Genomic DNA, 20124 nt, shown 5'->3' with positions numbered 1-20124 from the left:
TATTTTATAAGATTTAATATTATAAATGAAATTCTAAATATTTTTTGTCTTAAAATTTGAAAGAAAATTTATAATTTTGTTTTAAAAGAAACTTCAAATTATGTTTTAAATAATTATTCTCATTTATTTCAAGATTTCACAAATAAAGATATGCCAAAATTAATTTATAGTTTTTGTCTAAAGAAATTTTTAAATGTTGTTTACAATTTCTATCAACCAAAAATGGTAAATTAAATTATGAATTATATTTAACATTATGTAAGTTATTTTTTAAGGCAAGAAATTGTGAAATGCCTGATGTGGGAGATTATGTCATAATACCGTCACGTGCGCTAATTTCGAGTCCTGCAACTAGGGACCGAAATGGATAAGCAAAACCACGGATCCACACCGTGGATAGATAATTCCCACGGATACCACACCACGGTAAATGTTCCCACGGATACCGTGGATTTTTGCGTGTCCGAGACTTGTAGGTAGAAGAATATACCAACTGCTTACACTCCTTTACATTTCCAATCTGTTACTCTACTGCTTGAACCTATAACCCTCAAAAAAGAAAAAAAAACATGTCTCAGTCTTATCCCTTACTTTCACCAACTAAAATCTACACTCATTTCGTTTATAACCGATCAAGAGTTCCAATCACACTGAGTGCTTCTCCTCCCACGCAAACGCTGGCATCTTCACAACGGTCCGATACCCTTAATAAGCGGCCTAAAGAAGCTCCGGCCATTGATCCGTTAGAGCCAAAGAGACGGAAGAAGGCTAATTCAGTGTATGATATGTCAGATGAGGAGGTCTGGGAGTTAAGTGACGAGGAGATACTTGGTATGCCTTCTTGAATAGTCGCTGCTTTCTGTTTCTCAAATTCGTTCAAGTCAATTTCTTTTTGCTCTTTACATGTGTATTCATCATGCTGCAATTAAGCATTTCATTCCAACTGTACTATTATCACTGTATATGTTCTTCTCACACATAACCAATGTTCCTGGCATTTTCTATGTAACAGTGCTTTGACGATTTTCCTTTTCCTTTCTTCCCTACTATAATACACTCATTATAATTTTGTATTTATCCTATTGTAATAAATATATACTATTTGCTTATGTATTGATTCTGCAGCACCATGCTTAATGAAATGGACATCACTTGCATACCAGCACTACAACATTTCTGTCAGGCATATTGAGCATGGAGGAAAGAAAAAGATATTCTTTGTCTTTACATGCTCTAAAGGGAATCCTACCCATCGAGTGTATGAACGAGCATGCAAAAATACAAAGCACAGAACCTCATTGCTTCTCAACTCAGCAATTGCATGTAATACATCTAAGGACGAGCCGAAGACAGCTATAGAACCCCCCATCAACTATTCTGAGGCTGCCCATCGAACAGTCATTGCTCTCCGATGTGCCAAAAACAATTGCCCATTCAACATTGTGTCAGACAACTATTATAGTCTAGAAGTAGCTATGCTTCATCCTGGAGTAGTTCTACCATGTCCTGAGACGGTTTCAAATGACATTAAAGCTATCTATGCTGGGTTATCCATAAATGTCAGGAATTACTTTAAGGTGTGTAATACATTCCTCTTATTATATTTAAAACTAATTAATAAAATGTACAGAGACGAGCAGGAAATGTCCATCTTGCTGTTGATGGTTGGACTGCACCAATAGGATCATCATATCTTGGTGTTGTTATTATCTGGGTAGATTCTGGGAGAGTACACCGGGCTATTCTTGAATTTATCCAGTAAGTGTTTTGTACAATCTGGGAAACGAATGTATACCTTGTACAGACAATGTGAACTTTCCGTGAATTCCTTCGTGGTTTCAAACCGAAATATCACATTGCTTTCACCATTAATCTCCCTTCTTATCACTTCTCTTCCTTTTATAAAGAGCTTTCTAATAGTATTTTACAGCTTGACTCAGGGTCACACAGGCAAATATCTTGCTGAAGAATTAGCAAAGTGTCTAAACCAATATGAACTCAGCCAATACGTGTGTACCTGATCAAATAGCATGCATATAAATGTCCTAATGGTACACAGGTACATACTTTGAACATGGATAATGCTGGGAACTGCAATACTACTGCAGTTGAGCTAGCTAAGCTCATTCTGGCGTTCCACAGTGCAAAATCCTGTGTTTGATGCTTTGCTCACATTATGAATCTAGTTGTGAAGGTATGCTATAATCTTTTGCACTGTCTATTTACTGCTTACGTCTCAATCTATCAGGCAGTTCTGTCACTCTTCTTTAGACCCATGAAGCATAAGAGGGCTGTAGAAGAAGCTGAGCTCATTGATACACTCTGTGACAATGACTTTACATCTGATGATAGTCAGTTAGCTCATGATGCTCATGTTGCTACTACTATCCATGATAAAGCCATTCAACAGATGCAATCAGCTAGAGTGACAGTCTCTGCTGATGAGCTTCAAAGTGCAGAATTGATCTTGTCAAAGGTAGTGTTTCATTTCTATTTATTTATCTAAGTTATTTATCAAGTTCTTTAGATTGCTGGCTTAGCAAAGAAAATTAATGACTCAAATTCATTGAAAGAATGGTTTGAGAAGTTGATTGATGCTGAAGTTGGAAAGAATGAGCCATTAGTCAATGGTAATAAGCGAATGCTTGCTCAACGAGTAGCAACATGCTGGAACTCTGACTTTGCTTGTCTCCAATCATATCTCTCATTGTACCCTATTGTTGAACAGTTAACAGGTGTTCAACATTTAAAGCTACAGAGTTTCATTCTTAATGCATCCCAGCTTTCTCTTGCAAAAGAGTTATGCCACATTCTTGCAGTAAGTTTCTAAATTCTTATATTCTATAGTATAATTCTAGTCTTTTCTTACTAACTACTATTATAGATTCTTGAAGAGCCTACTCGCTTGTTTTCTCAGGCAGAAGTTCCTCTAATTGCAGATGTGATCCCTATGTTTCTGGAAATCCGGCAGGCACTTGAATGTGCAAGCAAGGATGAGAATCTACCCTCTATCCTCAGAATTGCAGCTCAAGCCAGCATTCTTGTTTGTGACAAGTACTTTACTCTTACTGGAGAATGTGAAGTTTACTTCATTGCAATTGGTATGTAATTCTTAATATCTTATAAAGAACTTCAACTAATTTCTATTATTAAGCTATGTCACCAGATAAAAAGCTCGAGTGGTTTGCTAAAAAGAACTTCCCAGCAAATGTAGTACAGGAGATTCATGACCTTGTAATACATAGATGGGAAGTGTCTTATAAGCATCTTCAAGCAGCCAGCTCAAGCTCTAGAATATCTACAAATCCTCAGCCGCTTGTAAGTCTTAATTTTTTCATAATATAATATGTATTAAAAGAAATTGTTTTCTAGTCTCATTCCCGGTACCTCTCTCAATGCAAAAGTGTTGATGAAGATGGTCCATCTGATTCTATTCAGAAATACCTACTAGAGTCCCGTATTTCATCATCAGTTATTCAAGCATCTGGAGGCCTTATTTCATACTAGGACACAGCTCGAGCATACCAACCTAGCATTGCTCAGATGGCTATTGATTTCTGCTCAGCTCCTGGTAAGACTTTTATTATTATAATAGTTTCTTTTTAACATGAAATTATTTCTATAGCTACATCTGTAGATGCAGAACGTGCATTTTCAGTAGGACGACGACAAATTAATTTTATGCAGCACAATACCTCTTCTAATACATTCAGAGCCAAAATGGCTGTTGGATCTTGGGATGGAACACCTCTTTTCCCCAATATTAATGATGCAATTAGTATACTTAACAAGAAAATGTCTTCATCTAACTCTCCTTAATCATTTCTCTAATTTTCTACCGGTTCTTTATCTTCACATGTAGAATATTCGATTTTTATACCCTTCTAATACTTATTTTTATTAGTATATAATATAATTTGATGTAATTAACTAGTATTGTATGATATATATACAAAAAAATTGTAAATAAGTGGTGTAGGAATTATCATGTTAAAAAATGAAAAAATTCAGCTGTGTAGCCGAACATTTTTGCGGTGTCGCGGTGCACCGTGGTAACCGTGGGAATTTTATCCACGGTAACTACAATCCACGGTGTGGATCACGGATCGCGCGGATGGTAACCATTTCGGTCCCTACCTGCAACTGAACTGCAGTTACTGCACTGTTGCACACTTCAACGCTGTCGCGGATGCGGAGGTTGGAACAACGGGCTACACTGAGAATGCCTAGCGACCTGGACAAGTAAGTACGTGTCTATACTCCTTCGCTTTAAACCCGAAAGGTTTTCTTATACTGTTTTCTATATTCGAAGCCAGATAGCGCAGCTTATCCGATGCGAACCCATATCAGAAGAGCAAGTCAAGCAGCTATGCCTCAAGGCCCGGGAAATACTCATAGAGGAGGGGAATGTGCAAATAGTCGATTCGCCTGTCACGGTAAGTAAGTTTCATCTCATGCATATGCAAAAATCCTGACAGGGAAACCTCATCGCAAGATATGCGGTGACATACACGGCCAGTTTTGGGATATGATGGAGCTTTTTAAAGTCGGTGGCTTCTGTCCAGAAACGAATTATCTCTTCATGGGCGATTTCGTTGACCGAGGTTATTACTCCGTTGAAACGTTTCTTTTGCTCCTGGCATATAAAGTCCGTTATCCGGACCGCATTACGCTCATCCGAGGAAACCATGAATCTCGCCAGATCACACAAGTGTATGGGTTCTATGACGAGTGTCAACGGAAGTACGGCTCTGCGAATGTATGGAGATATTGTTGTGAGGTATTCGACTACCTGGCTCTTGGCGCTATAGTTGATGGGAGTGTCTTTTGCATTCATGGTGGGTTAAGTCCCAATTTACAAGGCATAGATCAAGTACGTCGATGAAGTTGGCACGGCATACGCACTCTCATGATTGGACAGATTCGGGCCATTGACCGGAAACAAGAAGTGCCGCATGATGGGCTGATGTGCGATCTCCTGTGGTCCGATCCGGACGACATCCAGGGTTGGGGACTCTCGCCCCGTGGTGCTGGATTTCTTTTTGGCGGAGACGTTACAAAAGCTTTTGCGCATAACAACGCAATAGATCTTATCGCACGAGCACATCAACTTGCCATGGAAGGCTACAAGCTCATGTTCGATAACATTATTGTCACGGTATGGAGCGCACCGAATTATTGTTACAGGTGAGAATTCAACCGCATACAAGGATGAAAGAAACTGATGAGCAATCCTTAGATGCGGGAACGTCGCATCCATACTCGAACTCGATGAATATCTGGCACAAGAATACAAAGTATTCCAACACGCACCTTCGGTAAGCTGCTATTTGTGTTTCGTAATTTCTGTCGGTAATCTGACGTCTTCACTCGAACAGGATGTACGTTCGATACCTGCAAAAAGGCCACCAGCCGAATATTTTCTGTGATTTTGTCGTCTTCTTTCCGTCCCATCTCTTTCGCAATGCTATCTGTCAACTGTTGACCGCTGTCATCTGTAGCCTTAATAAATCTATCCATTTCTTCGCTACCGTCATTATTCTCTTCGCAGTGATGCCAAACCCATTCGGTTATCCACCGTGTACCACCCGTACGCTGACAGTCTCTAAGAGATAGTTATTCCTGGCCACAAACGTAGCCCAGCCTGAACTAGTATACCCATTCGACCCGGTGTAAAAGCTTCACCGCATGACGCCTAGTCCCGGCCTCACCACTCACTACCACGACCAGGACAAAACAAGTCACTCTTAGACGTTCGCTTGCGTTCTGCATGTCTCGACGCCTGTTTGCTGGAATAAACCTGGACTGTATCGCAGCAACTTACTGTCGTACATTTCCTTCCACACACATTTAGTACTCACAATCCCGTGCTGCGGCTCAACGGCAGAAATCACTTGAGCTCTTGTAAAGAACAGTTGTACAACCTGCAGCAACATTGGACTCGTTTCACTCACAGGATACAAGGACTCCTTCCAACTGAGAGCTAGTACTCTTGATGCCTCCTCACTTCAATTACTTGAGCACTCAGTATTCCCTCCGCACTGTCTGAGGAAGGCAGACTGCCGACGTTGGGCACTCTCTTTTCATGACAACTCCTGTGTTGGTTTGCAGCATCCAATCCTCTAATGTTTTGTCTCGGTGCACGACTATGTAAATATTACAGAATATCTCGTCTTAAACAAAAGATAATGAATAGCTAATATTTGACGTATATCCGGGCTTTACATATGCAGAATTCAAATGATAATGTAGTGGACAGCATTCTAGATTATTACGTAATACACTTTATCCCTTTTCTCGTCGCAGGTTGAAATTTTGAATTGTGCCTAGCACCCATACAACAGGCCCAGCATGTCCAGTAGAGTTGACATTAAACAGCGCTCGCTGTCTGTCCACAACCGTAACGTCGCCCGACGTCCTCGCTTTCAGTCCAATAACTGTTCCCCGCATCGACACGCCAACCGTGTCCATTATCCGTTTACTTATTTCTTGTAAGCACCTTCTCATCCAACACAGAAGCAACTGTTAAATAGGAGGCCTCGTTTTCTTTCCTTGTCATTGATCACACAGCTCAGCTGAAGAAACCTGGGACTATTCACAAGCGTGACTGCCTATATGGAGTACAGCGTGGACCTCGGGTTGGTTATTGACTCACTCTACAACCTGACTGTTGACCATTGGGAGCGCTTTCAACAATCGCGGGAACGGGCAGAACTTGACTCGTCCATTTCGTACAGTCGCACTGTCCTTGGCCTTCATCCTGAAGGACATCCGGGCTGCTCAGAGATATTGGACAATCTTGGAAATTTCCTTAACGTCCGATTCCAGCAGTACGGGAGATTAGAAGATCTAGAGGATGCCATTACTGTAGCGGACTGTATGTAGGCAACGCTTACTAATGTATTATATAAGTGTAATGGTAAAATGAAAGCAACAAAGTAACAGACTTGACTTTCCGCATCCAAGCCCTGAGTCTCACAGCTCTTTTTTGGACGACCCTGAATGGCCACTTACATAATACTTATGTGGTGGCTCTCAGACTAAGAAGTTAGGAGGGGGGGTTTGGGGGGCAAAGCCACCCCAATTAGGTTTAGGATAGGTTGGGCTGTTAGGTTGGGTATTGGCTAGGCTTGGGGATAGGATTAGGGAGGGGAATATGTATTTTCATTAGAAAACTGACTTTATTTTGACTTAGTGAAATACAAGTTGGACAGTGAGTGGCCAATTCAGACTAACCAAAAAAGAGCTGTAGGACTCAGAGCTTGGATGTAGAATTAATACAACTATAAAGTAAGAGTAACATGTTATAGGGTTCAAATTAAGTAACTATAGCCAAAATGAGACAGAGGTGGATTGTCTTTTAAGATTGTAAGGAGCTACTAAGCTACAAACAAGCTACACAAAGATGAAAATGATAAAAAAGCATGAATTAAGGATCTTGAATATGTCTTCAACATATTATCTAGTATGTTAGAGACAACACCTTCTCTACAACTTGTACAACCCTTACCTTCCACATACCCTGTCTCCCAGCATTCTAATCCTACTGTGTAAAGTAAGAACCTGTACTAAACAAAACTGCAATTCCAAGTTTGTACCAAGGAAGAGGTAGCTGAGCAATAGAGAAAGGAGGATGAGTAAGATTGAGAGAGCTGTAAGAGAAAGATCAAGTTGTATGAGGAATGTAAAGCCAAAAAGAAAGCTTACAAGAAGGAATTGAGTGCTGCAAGAGTTGCTAAGTATCAGAAGAGGAAGAGAGAGGAGTGTCAGAGACTTGATACAGAGGAAAGTAGTCAGGTATGTATCTTTTGTTGACTAAAGTACATTAACAGTTATTTATTGACTTATATTACAAGTATCTAGTGATCATTAAGAGAGTCCAACTGCTCTTCCATGCAATAACACTGTTGCTGAGGTATCCTAGGAAATTTCAGGACAGTAGAAGACACAGTGAATGGGAAAGTAGCAGGGATGTCTTCCAGGTGTTTCTAAGCATACAAATTAGTACCATCCATTCCTATAGGATGCAATTGATTGTATTGCACCAAAGGTTGACTTCAGTCCCTCAAAAATTGTTGAGTTCTTGAAGAAAGAGAGTCCAGCACTGTACAATCAATTGAATAAGGGTACAGTCCAGAAATGGATTGTACTGTGTGGAACAAAATGGTCTGATACAACAATCTGCAATGTCCAGAACAAGCATATCTTAAGGGGTTCTGAATGTGTTGGTACTCTTACAAAGTACTCTGAGCTTGTTGAGGAGATTAAAACAAACTTTCTGGGCTTTTGTACAAAAGGTTACCTACTGAATGTAGTAATTGGCCATTCTATAATGCTTGCCATCATTGAAGCTCACAATCCAGATATCCTCACATTGAACTTCAAATACAGTGAGGTATGTATCTTATGTGTCTGTCCCTATCACAATAGTGGACATGTGCCTTGAGTATTGTCTCTCTGTCATACTAACTGATGTACATGTTTGTATAGAAATATGTCAGGTTGTTCCTAGGATCAGTTTTGAATATGACAGTAAGGTGAGCAACTCAAGCTGCTGCACACCTACCTAAGAACTGGGAGGAGGTGTGTGAGCATGCTTTTTTTTGTCTTGTTCATGTAGTAAAAGAGTTTGATATCCCCTCATCAGTGAGTGCTTTAGTACTATAGTTTATTAAGTATATTACTCATTTTCTTTCAAGTTAATTGTTAATATGGATCAAACAGGGGTACTATATATTCCTGGCTATAAGTACACCTACAAAAAGAAAGGTTCAAAGCAGGTAAACGTTATAGCTAAGGATGAGAAGCAAGGGTACACACTTTGTGTATCTAGTACTGTTGATGGCAAACTACTGCCATTCCAGCAAGTCTACAGTGGTAAAACTGACCAGAGCCTCCCAGAAAAGAACTCTACAAATATGGAAGAGGCTCTCAGTGCTGGAATTCAATTTACAGTGGCAGCAAGTGTAAACCAGTGTGATAGTCACTTCAGTACTCAGAAAACAATGAAAGAAGTGTGTACATGCATTGTAAATCTTTGTTCTTAAACTAAATACCTCTTACAGTTTATGAAGAACATCTACAAGCCTTACTATAAGAGAGTCTTGGAAGCAAATCCATACCTGCCAAGGGACCAGTGTGCTGTCCTTTACTTGGACTGCTATCCAGTACATATGAGTGCCGATTTCTTGGATTTCTTACGATCAGAATACCTGTATGTCATCCCTTTATTCGTCCCTGCAAACTGTAAGTGTACAAATACATTTCTCAATGACATTGGAGCTGAACTTCTGTATGGTGAAGGCACTCCTGTATTCCAACCAGCAGACATTGGTCTGCAGTGCATCCTCAAACACCAATTGAAACAACATGCACTTCAAGGAATGATCCAGCAATACTGCAGCCAGATAGCAAAGGGCATCCCTCTTGAACAAGTAGAAATATTAGACAAGATCAAAGTACTATGCAATGCTACAGTATTGGCTGTATTGAGTGCATGGAACTTCATGAATACACCAAAGGGGCATGAAATCATTAGAATGGTAAGAATCTTTGATTTCGTTCAGTATATTGCCTTCTAACTTTCATTTATATATTACTCAGGCCTGGAGGAAATGTGTTGTTAAGGAATGGAACTTATCTGGCTCTATGCTTTCAGACCTCAAAGTAAGAGCAGCATTGTGCAATTATATTACTCAGGACAAAACTCTACAAGACGAGATTTTTAATAGGACTGGGCAGGAATTTCTGATTATTATTGATGGTACTGAAGACAGCAATGAAGAAGATACTGATGATTTATTCGATGATGATACTGTAGTACCTCTTGCTTCAATCATTAAGGAGACGGTTGGAGTTGATGTTGGGAAAGAATACGAGTTTATTAATGACTACTGTGGAACAATGGATTCTATTGAGTATTCCAACGATCCTGACCATCCAGGCTTTGTCTCAAGTAATCCAGAGGAGAATATATGGTATTACTCAAACGACAGTGTCCTTTGGAACCAGTCTTAGAGGTTTGTGAACTGGTCCTTCTGCTTGTCTATGCAATTTACTCAACAACATTCTGTTGGCAGCTCTTATTATTTAGACGCTAGACAGCATACTCAGGCAATTAGACTTAGATTTTTTTTGTTTTAAATGAAAAATATCATATTTTTTTGTACTATGCTACATAGGTCGAGCACTGGCAACAAGTACTCCGTTACCCGTTACGTTACGCTAAATAAGCAACGCAACAGGTCTACAGTTACCCGTTACCGTTGCCTACATACAGTCCGCTACAGTAAGCATTTTCGTGCTGCCGTGCAACTTCGCCCCGTCGGTCATCCCAATCGGTCCGGGTCTCTGAATAACCTTGCAGCTACCCTTCTGAGTCGCTTTAAGCAGCTTGGTCGGACCACGGACCTTGACGAAGCCATCGAGCATCATCGTGCTGCCCTGAAACTTCGCCCCAATGGTCATCCCGATCGTCCCATGTCTCTGAATAACCTTGCGAATTCCCTTGAAAGTCGATTTAAACAACACGGAAGCACGGTGGACATTGAGGAGGCCATCGAGCATCATCGTACTGCCCTGCGACTTTGCCCCCATGGCCATCCTGATTGTTCCATGTTTCTGAGTAACCTTGCGGCATCCTTGGTGACTCGATTCGAACGAGGAGGACGGCCTGCAGACCTCGATGAGGCCATTGTTCATCATCGTTCTGCTCTGAAACTTCGCCCCAATGGACATCCCAATCGTCTCTTGTCTCTGAGTAACCTTGCATCTTCCCTGGCAACTCGATTTGAACAGTATGGACAGACTGCAGACCTTGACGAGGCCATTGAGCACAATCGTGTCTCCCTGGAGCTTTGCCCCGACAACCATCCCGATCGTTCCGCATTTCTGAACAACCTTGCAAATTCCCTTCAAGCTCGATTTAAACAGAACGGACAGGCTGCAGATCTTGACGAAGCCATTGAGCACCATCGTGCTGCTCTGCACCGCCGCCCCAATGGTCATCCCAGGCGTTTCGCGTCTCTAAATAGCCTCGCGAACTGTCTTCAATTTCGATTTCAACAGCATGGTCGGACTGCAGACCTTGATGGGGCCATCAAACTCTATCGTACTGCCTTGGAACTTCTTCCCGACAGCCATCCGGATCGTTCCACTTCTCTGAACGGCCTTGCAGTTGCCCTGCAAAGACGTTTTGAGCAGCATGGAAAGATCGCAGACCTGGATGAAGCCATTGAGCATCATCGCGCTGTCCTGCATCTTCGCCCCAATGGCCATCCAAATCGTTCCATGGCTCTTGATAACCTTGCAAATTCCCTTCTAATGCGCTATGAACAAAATAGGCAGACTATGGATCTTGATGAAGCCATTGAACATCATCGTGCTGCCTTGCAGCTTCGCCCCGATGGTCATCCCGAACGTGCTGGCACGCTGAATGACCTTGCCTCTTCTCTTCATGCCCGATTTGTACAGAATGGACAGACTGTAGTCCTGGATGAGGCCATTGAGCATGAACGCGTTGCGTTGGATCTTCGCCCTGATGGCCATCCCGGTCGTCTTACGTCTCTAAATAATCTCGCAACTTCCCTTATAGCTAGATTTGAACAGCACGGACTGATCACAGATCTTGATGAGGCCATCAGGTGTCTTCGTACTGCCGTGGAGCTTCTCCCCGACGGCAATCCCGGTCGTTCCACATGTCTGAATAACCTTGCCTGTTCCCTTCGGACTAAATTTGAACGGCATAGGCTGACTGCCGACCTCGATGAAGCCATTGAGCATCATCGTACTGTGTTGCAACTTTGTCCCGATGGTCATCCTGATCATTCTAGATCACTGAGAAACTTGGCCGTGTCATTATTCTCCCGATTCAAGAAGTTTGGGCTTCGGGACGATTTTGAAGAGTGTATACAATTACTCGAACGTGCTGCCGAGCATAAATTTTCTAGCCTCTTCATGCGTCTCACGTCTGCTAGTCAATGGGCTAGATTTGCTCGAAGTCATGCTCATCATACTACATCTCGAGCTTACAAGGTGGCAATGCTACTCCTCCAGCGCAACACCACTGTAAATCCCACTCTTCGCGCACAACACGAGTTCCTTAAAGAGAGAAGGAGCTTCAGAACGCTCGCATTGGACGCAGCGGCCTATGCTGTAGAGGAAAACAAGCTCGGAGAGGCAGTAGAGATACTCGAACAGGGAAGAGGTTTACTCTGGTCGCAGATGCGAGGGTTTAGGACTCCTCTGGATCGCCTTGCAGAAACAAATGGGAAACTTGCTGACAGGTTCAGGGACGTTAGTCTCCAACTGGAGAATCTCGCGACATCATCTCCGGCAATGCTATCTAATTCAAGCGCGATTGAAAACGGGTCACCTATGCTGGACGTGCATAGAGAACGGAAATTGTTCGAGCAGGGACTGAAGCTAAAGAAGCAACTCTCCACTGAACAGGAAGAGATTATTGGCGAGATACGGCAAATCCCCGGGTTGGAGGGCTTCCTTGCAGCTACGCCGTTTAACGTGCTTCAACAGGCCGCTTCAGAGGGTCCAGTGATTGTGGTGAATCATAGTGAGTATCGATCCGATGTGCTCATTGTCCTTTCCCATGAGGATCTCCCTGTTATCTGCCTTCCGCTAGACGAAGAGTTTGGCAAGGATAGCTTTGAGCTGTGCGTCAAACTTTTGGAGGCGCGAAGGCAATTGAAAGTTGACTCCTTGGAATACGACGAGATACTCCGACAAGCAATGAAAATGCTATGGGACAGGATTGTCTTCAAAGTTGTCGCCAGACTGGAAGAGCTTGGGATTACTAAAGGAGCTCGCATGTGGTGGTGCCCTACATCTGTGCTTTCCGCTCTTCCTTTCCATGCAGCAGGTCCGTTCAGGGATGCCAATGGCACTGTAAAGTATTTATTGGACGATTACGTGTCATCATATACTCCGAGTCTCGGGGCTCTCGCCAGTGCTCGGTCGAGGGAAAACGTGGGCAATCCTAGAATGCTTATCGTTAGTGACACCAAATCCCTTAAGTCAACTGGACCCGAAGTTCGTGCCGTTCGGAACAACACGCGGAGCTATGTTTCATCTCATGCATTATTTCTTGATGAGAAGGCACTTCGTAGCACGGTAATGCAGCGTCTACGGAGAGTAACATGGATTCATTTTGCTTGCCACGGACATCTTGGTTCAGGATCGCTTGACTCTTCTTTCAAGCTCTCCGACGGGTGGTTGACATTGCTTGATATCATACGAGCTAACGTTCCAAACGCTGAGTTTGCGTTTCTGTCTGCCTGTCATACTGCCGAACAGGGCGGATTTGGCTTATACGATGAAGTCCTCCACTTGGCTGCCGCAGTGCAATTCTGTGGTTTTCGAAGCGTGATCGGGACAATGTGGGAAATGTACGATCCGGATGGTCCTTTACTGGCTAGAGAGGTTTATTCATACATGGCAGAGTATGAAGACGGTGAAGTGATACATAAGCGTTCTGCAGCTGCGCTTCGTAAAGCCGTTCTGGCATTGAGAGAGCAGGAAGGCGTGCAGACAGAGCGATGGGTTAATTTGGTACACATCGGCGCTTGATTGACGCTTGTGGTACCAGTGCATCATTTTTCTGATGCTTATCTGTTGGACTATCACATTCCGTTTCTCTCCTTTTTCATGTTGTGCCACAGTCAATCCGTAGGTCTGCTGTGCTGTGTGTTTAGTAAAATATAGTCGCTTAAAATAATGAAGGCATAGCAAGTCTCCCAAAACAGGCAAAGGCATATCCGTTTTAGCATGTCACAGAGAATGCGTTCGTCACACTAAACCGTAAACGATCAGCATTTTTGTTTGTTTACACGCATGTATGACATCTGAAAGTCGACCAAGATGACTCCAATGTTCGGGCTTGCTCCCTCCTCTCCTATTGTTTGTAAATGTCATCTCGGTACTACATCTTTTGGGTAATTTTCTCGCATGGCACTGACAGGTTTCCCTAGTTTGTCTCCGAGAGCACGTATGGTAATTTTGACTTTGCTAAGCCGGCTTAAAGCCTTGCGATGATGCATGGCGCCACCATCGACGTAGACTTGTGCTTTGCTTGCTGGCCTAGCTCTCAAAGAAACGGCTATGGGACCACCGGCATGCTTGGGTTCACATTTGACTTGAGAGAGTGGTCGGTGGGTTGCTTGCAACCTTTTTGTTTTCCGTGTTTTCTGACAATTCTGATACTACGATAGCAATCTGAGCTTTGGCTTTGGGGAGTACGAACCTGTTGTGCAATTCGTCTGGTTGGATATTTCTGCACCATGCTGGGCTGAGGCCTTGAAAACATTCGCCATGATCACAACACAAGAACTCGAAACAATCCCAAACCTCTCTCCTGCCTTTCATTAGTTTTAGTCGTGGGTTCAATACAGTGCTTGTGCTCAGGTAATTATCCCCTTGCCGCTTTTGATGGAGCTCATGTTCTTCATATTGTTAATTCTTTTGGGTTATTTGTAGGCGCGAGTCTGTCTGTCTAATATCAGTACTAAAAATAGGTTGTCATCGAGTTGTCTCGATACTTTCGTTACCGCGGATCTGAAAAAGCGACTGGGTACGTTTTCCTGTTTTGGATCCTGCAATTCTTCTAGTAACGTCTCTGTTTCAGCAATGAGCACTGCCGTTCATACAATGGATTCTCGACACAGGCTCCATATAACCTTTGTGCATACAAACATCGAGTATCGAATAAAATGTATGGCTTTAATATCTGAGCGAATCACGCTATACGCCTTTATTCCTTCTCGTATGCCTTTATCCCTTCTCATCGAATTCCGCATTATCCTAAGCCTCAGCTCGCGTCAAAGCTTTGTCGTATTCTTGGCATGGCTGGTGTTGTATATAAGTAAGCACACCTGTTCCCAACCACAGCGACGTGTGCTCCGTGTTAAAGGCTCAAGTCAAGGTGCCTGCTTCTGCTACTGATACCGTTTGTTGGATTAACGTAGCATTGGTCGGTTTCTCTTTTCCTTTGGACCAGTCCCTTCATCTCACATACGAGCAGCGACTGGTAGCATAGAAGACTGTTGGACTCGCGGAGGAGCCTTTGTGTAGAAGAGAGCAAATAGTACGAGCAGGCTTCAAGGTCAACGGAGGATTTCAGGTAATACATCCCTCATCGCTGTTTTTTTCTTCTTTTTTTTTTTACTTCGCGCTGACCAAACTGCTCAGTCAAAGATTCTTGGTGAACTACCGGCACACTCCGCTGCGTTTCCGTACCCACATGGCGTACTACGTGGACCTTGAATTGATTTGCCATGTACTCTGCCGATTGAGCTCTAAACACTGGGAACGCTTTGAACGATCATGGGAGTGGGAACAAATTGACAAGTCTAATTTTTACGGCCGCATTTCACTTAGACTTTGCCCTGAAGGATGTCCAGACCGCTTCAACATATTGAATAATCTTGGAAATTCTCTAAACGTGCGATTCAAGCAATACGGGAGAATAGAAGATCTCGAGGAGCCCATCGAGCATGATCGTGCTGTCCTGCAACTTTGCTGCGATACCCATCCCTATCGGCCTGGATCTCTGAGTAACCTTGCGGCTTCCCTTCAGACTCGACTTCAACGGCATGGTAGGATTGCGGATCTTGATGAGGCCGTCGACTGTAATCGTGTTGCACTGCGTCTTTGTCCCGACGGACATCCCGATCGTTCCATGACTTTGAACAACCTTGCTTATTCTCTTCGAACTCGATTTCAGCAATATGGACTGGCCGCAGACCTTGACGAGGCCATCGAGCATCATCGTAGCGCCCTACAGCTTCGCCCGGAAGGCCATCCCGAACGTTCTATGTCTCTGAATAATCTAGCAAATTCTCTGATGACTCGATTTGAGCATCATGGGCGGACTGTGGACCTTGACGAGGCCATCAAGCATCACCATCTCTCCTTGCAGCTTCGCCCTAACGGTCATCCGGATCGACATATGTCTCTGAATAACATTGCAGAATGCCTTGAGTTTCGATTTAACCAGCGGGGACAAACAGCAGACCTTGACGAGGCCATTGAGTACCATCGTGCCGCACTGCTGCTTGTCTCCGACCGCCATCCCGGCCATGCCACTTCTCTGGCTAACCTTGCTGCTTCCCTTCAAACTCGCTTCAATCAACAAGGACAGACCGCAGACCTCGATGAAGCGATCGAGTACCATCGTACTGCCTTAGAACTTCATCCCAACGGTCATCCCAGTCGTATCGCGTCCCTAACAAACCTTGCCTCCTCTCTTCTCACCCGATTTCAACAGCAGGGTCTGACTGCGGACCTCGACGAGGCCATTGACTATCAACGTGCTGCTCTGCACCTTTGCCCCGTTGGCCATCCAAAGCGGTCCACACCTCTGAATAACCTTGCAGCCTCCCTTCAAGATCGATTTCGACTCTATGGCCAGGTGGCAGATCTTGATGAGGCCATCGAGCACGATATTGCTGCACTTCAACTTTGTCCTGACGGCCATTCCGCACGTTCTTTATCTCTAAACAACCTTGCAGAATCCCTTCGGCGTCGATTTGAGCAGTATGGGCAGACCTCAGACCTTGATGCCGCCATTGAGAAACATCGTGCCGCCCTGCTGCTTCGCCCCAACGGCCATCCTGATCGTTCCATGTCTCTGCATAACCTTGCTGCCTGCCTTCGAACTCGGTTTCTTCAACATGGACAGATGACGGACATTGATGAAGCGATCAAACATCATCGTATTGCCTTACAACTTCGGCCCGATGGCCATCCCGGACGTTCCATTTCATTAATGAGCTTTGCTTTTTCATTGTATTCTCGGTACTTACAGTTTCGGCTGATTGGTGATTTTGAAGAATGTATGGAATTACTCGAACGTGGTGCCGAGCATAAGTTTTCGAGCTTAGTGATGCGTCTCGATATTGCTGGTCAATGGGCTACCCTTGCTCGAACTCATGCGCACTGTACCAAATCTAGGGCTTACAAGGTGGCAATGTTGCTCCTTCAACGTGCAGTCACTTTTAGTCCCACTCTCGCTGCACAGCATGACTTCCTCCAAGGAAACAGCGACCTCGGAAGGCTCGCATTAGACGCTGCTGCCTATGCTATAGAGGAAAATAGGTTCAAAGAGGCCATAGAGATACTTGAGCAGGGGCGGGCCTTACTCTGGTCACTAATGCGTGGGTTTAGGACACCTCTAGAGTACCTTGCAGAAACAAACAAACGGCTCGCTGACAAGTTCAGGAATGTTAATTGCCAGCTGGAAAACCTTGCAACATTGTATAGTGTATCGCAGCCCGGTTTATCCGCGACCAGAAGGAGTTCATCTACACTGAACGTGCCTAGAGAGCGGGTCTTGTTCGAGGAGAGGCTGAGACTGAAGAAGCAACTATCTAATGAGCAGGAGAGGCTTCTAAATGAGATACGGCGAATACCCGGATTCGAAGACTTCCTTACAGCTACACCATTCAAGGTACTGCAGGAGGCAGCTTCGGAGGGTCCGGTAATCGTGGTCAACCATTGCAAATATCGATCCGATGCACTCATTGTACTCTCTCGGGATGATCTACCGGCTGTTTGTGTGCGATTAGATGAAGAATTCTATAATGATAGCACTGATCAGTGCGAGGAGCTCCTGGAAACACGTACAAGTTCTGGAGCTAACTCGCAAGAATATGACAAGATACTCTGCAGAACGATGAAGAGTTTGTGGGATAGGGTAGTCTCCAAGGTAGTCGCCAAACTAGAGGAGCTTGGGATTGCGGAGGGAGCGCGGATATGGTGGTGCCCCACGTCTATATTGTCAGCGCTTCCTTTTCATGCCGCTGGTCCGTTCAAAGATTTACGTGGTACTACCAGTTATCTAATGGACAAATATATCTCATCATATACTCCGACACTCGGGGCGCTGATCAATGCACGATCAGGTAGAATTAGAGGTGAACCAGTGGTACGCGAACCGGTGGTACTTATCGTTGGGGATACCTCACTTGAGTCAGCCGATAAGGAAATTCGCAATATTAGGAGCTGTCGCGGCGTAAGGACCAAAGTGCGTTGCAATGCATCCCGTGATGCGGTGATTAAGGCGCTTCGGAAAACGTCATGGGTGCATTTTGCTTGCCACGGAAGATTGAATTCAAAACCGTTCGACTCTGCCTTCAAATTGTCCGACTGCGGGCTGACTCTACTCGATATTGTCCAAGCGAATCTTCCGAATGCAGAGTTCGCGTTTCTTTCTGCTTGCCACACTGCCGAGCAGCCTCACGATGGTATGCATGATGAAGTACTTCACCTTGCCGCGGCTATGCAGTTCTCTGGATTCCGAAGTGTGATCGGATCGATGTGGGAGCTACTTGATGTAGATGGGCCGTTCTTTGCTAAGGTGGTTTATGAGCACATGTGCAGTTGCAAGGAGAGTGAGGCAACGTACAAGCGTGCGGCTGCGGGACTTCGCAAAGCAGCTGTTAAACTTAAGCTTGAAGGGCGGGATGAGATTCGGACTGAGAGATGGGTGAATTTGATTCACATAGGCGCTTAATGTACTCTAACTCTAGGTGATTTTGACGCATGTGGCAATTAGTTTCACCCACACAAATCCTCTATAGCCAAGTAACAATACAACTCTTAGGTACCTAATGCCAAGGAAGAATCCTTGGACTACTTCTCATATTTTGAAGGAATATCTATAATATCAGACTAACAAATAAGTAAATTGAGAAGTATATAATTACTCATGTTTGACAACATGCTAAAACAGAAAGGGAAAAAAAGGAAGTAGGAGGAAAGGAACTCAGAGCTACTGGTTTAGTAAAAAGATACCTTCCTTCATTATTAATGTTACTAATATTTATACATTTCTAATATATTAAGTAGAGCAATACTACAGACATATTACTGGCACAGAACTCAGAACTTACACTTTAGCAACTGTTGTTTAAAGAATGTTGAAACTCTTTAATAAAATACAGGTTTGATCCAATTTGCTATAAGATACTATTGTATAGTTTCTGTCATTCTAATGTGCCCAAGTAGTATGATTGTTATAAGGACAAATAAGGATTGAGGCCTGTATCTAACAAGAATTTGTAAAATGTAAGACTCTAAATATATTGAGTAGTTTACTAGCAATATATTTTAAAGTATGTATAAAGTATACTAGTAGGAATTATTAAAATTAGCCTTTTCTAATAAATACCAACTAACCTTTTGTAAGTGCTAAGTATTGCATTTATAGTAATTATTATAGTTCTTGTATTAACAAATATAGTATATATTAAAAGTATTGTAACACTATATAACAATTTACTTTTTTACTCATAACTCAATCAAACCTTTATTAATTAAAGTAGTATAAATTGTAGAGTAAAGAAGGACTACTATACTACTAAATAAAAGGCCATTAAATGATGATAAGGAGTTGTAGTGTAAAAGAGAGGCTATCTAAGAAAAAGAAAGTATTATATTACTTATACTCTAATATATTTACTCTACTTCTATAACCTGTAGAAAGTCAGAACTATCTTCAAATGACTTGAAATTTAGTATTTAGTGTATCCACTCTTTACTTTCTTTAATACATCTACTCTAGTAGGTATAGAATTATAAAGTTTGGAAATATAAGAAAGAGGGATTTTGTACTATTCCTTTTACAAAACCTTCCAAAATTCCTTCTTATTCTTTGACTACTCCTTTCTAGCACATACTATAGTATTAACATAGTCTTATATATACTCTATAATATTTATGTTGAGTGAACTAGAAGCTTATAGAAGAAGATGAACTTGATAATACTTAAACTAAGTAGTAGCAAGTTTAAACTTGTACTTTGAATTATTGTTCTAAGCAAAATAAGGATACTTCTTAGTGATTCTAAGCTTTTTCAAAGTAGAGAGAAAAGAACTCTGTAAGATTTGTGTGTACATCTTTATGTTCATCTTACTTTTAATTGTATAAAGAGTCTCAATACTTTTAAAAGTAATACACTCTTAAACTATAATACTTTCACCTTTATATTTTACTATTTTCTATACATAAACATTATTAAACTCCTGCCCAAACCTCTTATAATACTACTAACAACTATTAGAGCTAAAAAGATTGAATTTGGACTTATTAGAGAAAATAATAGAATACTAGTTT

The 20124-nt window shown here is 42.7% G+C and overlaps 8 protein-coding genes across 8 annotated transcripts; all 8 read left to right on the top strand.

Annotated features, from left to right (window-relative positions):
* Positions 1-1277: 1277 nt before the first annotated feature.
* Positions 1278-1580, top strand: FOMMEDRAFT_58161 (uncharacterized protein; the record flags this gene model as incomplete). The annotated part of the gene is made up of 1 exon (XM_007270637.1): positions 1278-1580. A coding segment is annotated over one exon (303 nt), but the record flags the coding sequence as incomplete, so codon positions are not given.
* A 695-nt stretch (positions 1581-2275) lies between these two features.
* On the top strand, positions 2276-3345 carry FOMMEDRAFT_94838 (uncharacterized protein; the record flags this gene model as incomplete). Its single annotated transcript, XM_007270645.1, has 4 exons — positions 2276-2479; positions 2528-2818; positions 2885-3101; positions 3155-3345. The coding sequence occupies 4 exons, from the start codon at positions 2276-2278 to the stop codon at positions 3343-3345; spliced, it is 903 nt and encodes a 300-aa protein (XP_007270707.1).
* Positions 3346-3543: 198 nt separating this feature from the next.
* Positions 3544-3819, top strand: FOMMEDRAFT_95472 (uncharacterized protein; the record flags this gene model as incomplete). The annotated part of the gene is made up of 2 exons (XM_007270680.1): positions 3544-3571; positions 3626-3819. 2 exons carry the CDS (start codon positions 3544-3546, stop codon positions 3817-3819), a joined length of 222 nt encoding a protein of 73 aa, XP_007270742.1.
* Positions 3820-4151: 332 nt separating this feature from the next.
* FOMMEDRAFT_23364 (serine/threonine specific protein phosphatase) lies at positions 4152-5528 on the top strand. Its single transcript, XM_007270604.1, has 6 exons — positions 4152-4242; positions 4313-4436; positions 4496-4873; positions 4922-5187; positions 5240-5318; positions 5379-5528. Exons 1-6 carry the CDS (start codon positions 4223-4225, stop codon positions 5427-5429), a joined length of 918 nt encoding a protein of 305 aa, XP_007270666.1. The 5' UTR covers positions 4152-4222; the 3' UTR covers positions 5430-5528.
* Positions 5529-6351: 823 nt separating this feature from the next.
* On the top strand, positions 6352-6885 carry FOMMEDRAFT_161220 (uncharacterized protein; the record flags this gene model as incomplete). Its single annotated transcript, XM_007270790.1, has 2 exons — positions 6352-6491; positions 6603-6885. 2 exons carry the CDS (start codon positions 6352-6354, stop codon positions 6883-6885), a joined length of 423 nt encoding a protein of 140 aa, XP_007270852.1.
* Positions 6886-8080: 1195 nt separating this feature from the next.
* On the top strand, positions 8081-8541 carry FOMMEDRAFT_95409 (uncharacterized protein; the record flags this gene model as incomplete). Its single annotated transcript, XM_007270676.1, has 2 exons — positions 8081-8395; positions 8491-8541. Coding segments are annotated over 2 exons (366 nt in total), but the record flags the coding sequence as incomplete, so codon positions are not given.
* Positions 8542-9263, top strand: FOMMEDRAFT_52164 (uncharacterized protein; the record flags this gene model as incomplete). Its single annotated transcript, XM_007270634.1, has 3 exons — positions 8542-8646; positions 8700-9014; positions 9066-9263. Coding segments are annotated over 3 exons (618 nt in total), but the record flags the coding sequence as incomplete, so codon positions are not given.
* Positions 9264-10170: 907 nt separating this feature from the next.
* Positions 10171-18523, top strand: FOMMEDRAFT_113608 (uncharacterized protein; the record flags this gene model as incomplete). Its single annotated transcript, XM_007270789.1, has 3 exons — positions 10171-12384; positions 12430-13009; positions 17925-18523. The coding sequence occupies 3 exons, from the start codon at positions 10171-10173 to the stop codon at positions 18521-18523; spliced, it is 3393 nt and encodes a 1130-aa protein (XP_007270851.1).
* Positions 18524-20124: the final 1601 nt, after the last annotated feature.

Source organism: Fomitiporia mediterranea, assembly GCF_000271605.1.
Source record: "Fomitiporia mediterranea MF3/22 unplaced genomic scaffold FOMMEscaffold_14, whole genome shotgun sequence".
Classification (NCBI taxonomy): domain Eukaryota; kingdom Fungi; phylum Basidiomycota; class Agaricomycetes; order Hymenochaetales; family Hymenochaetaceae; genus Fomitiporia; species Fomitiporia mediterranea.
This window is presented reverse-complemented; position numbering and strand designations above follow the sequence as displayed.

Coding starts and splice junctions, on each gene's coding strand:
- FOMMEDRAFT_23364 (XM_007270604.1), top strand. CDS start 4,223: ATGCCTAGCGACCTGGACAA. Junction 4,243..4,312: donor ATGCCTAGCGACCTGGACAA/GTAAGTACGTGT, acceptor CTATATTCGAAG/CCAGATAGCGCAGCTTATCC. Junction 4,874..4,921: donor ATTTACAAGGCATAGATCAA/GTACGTCGATGA, acceptor ATGATTGGACAG/ATTCGGGCCATTGACCGGAA.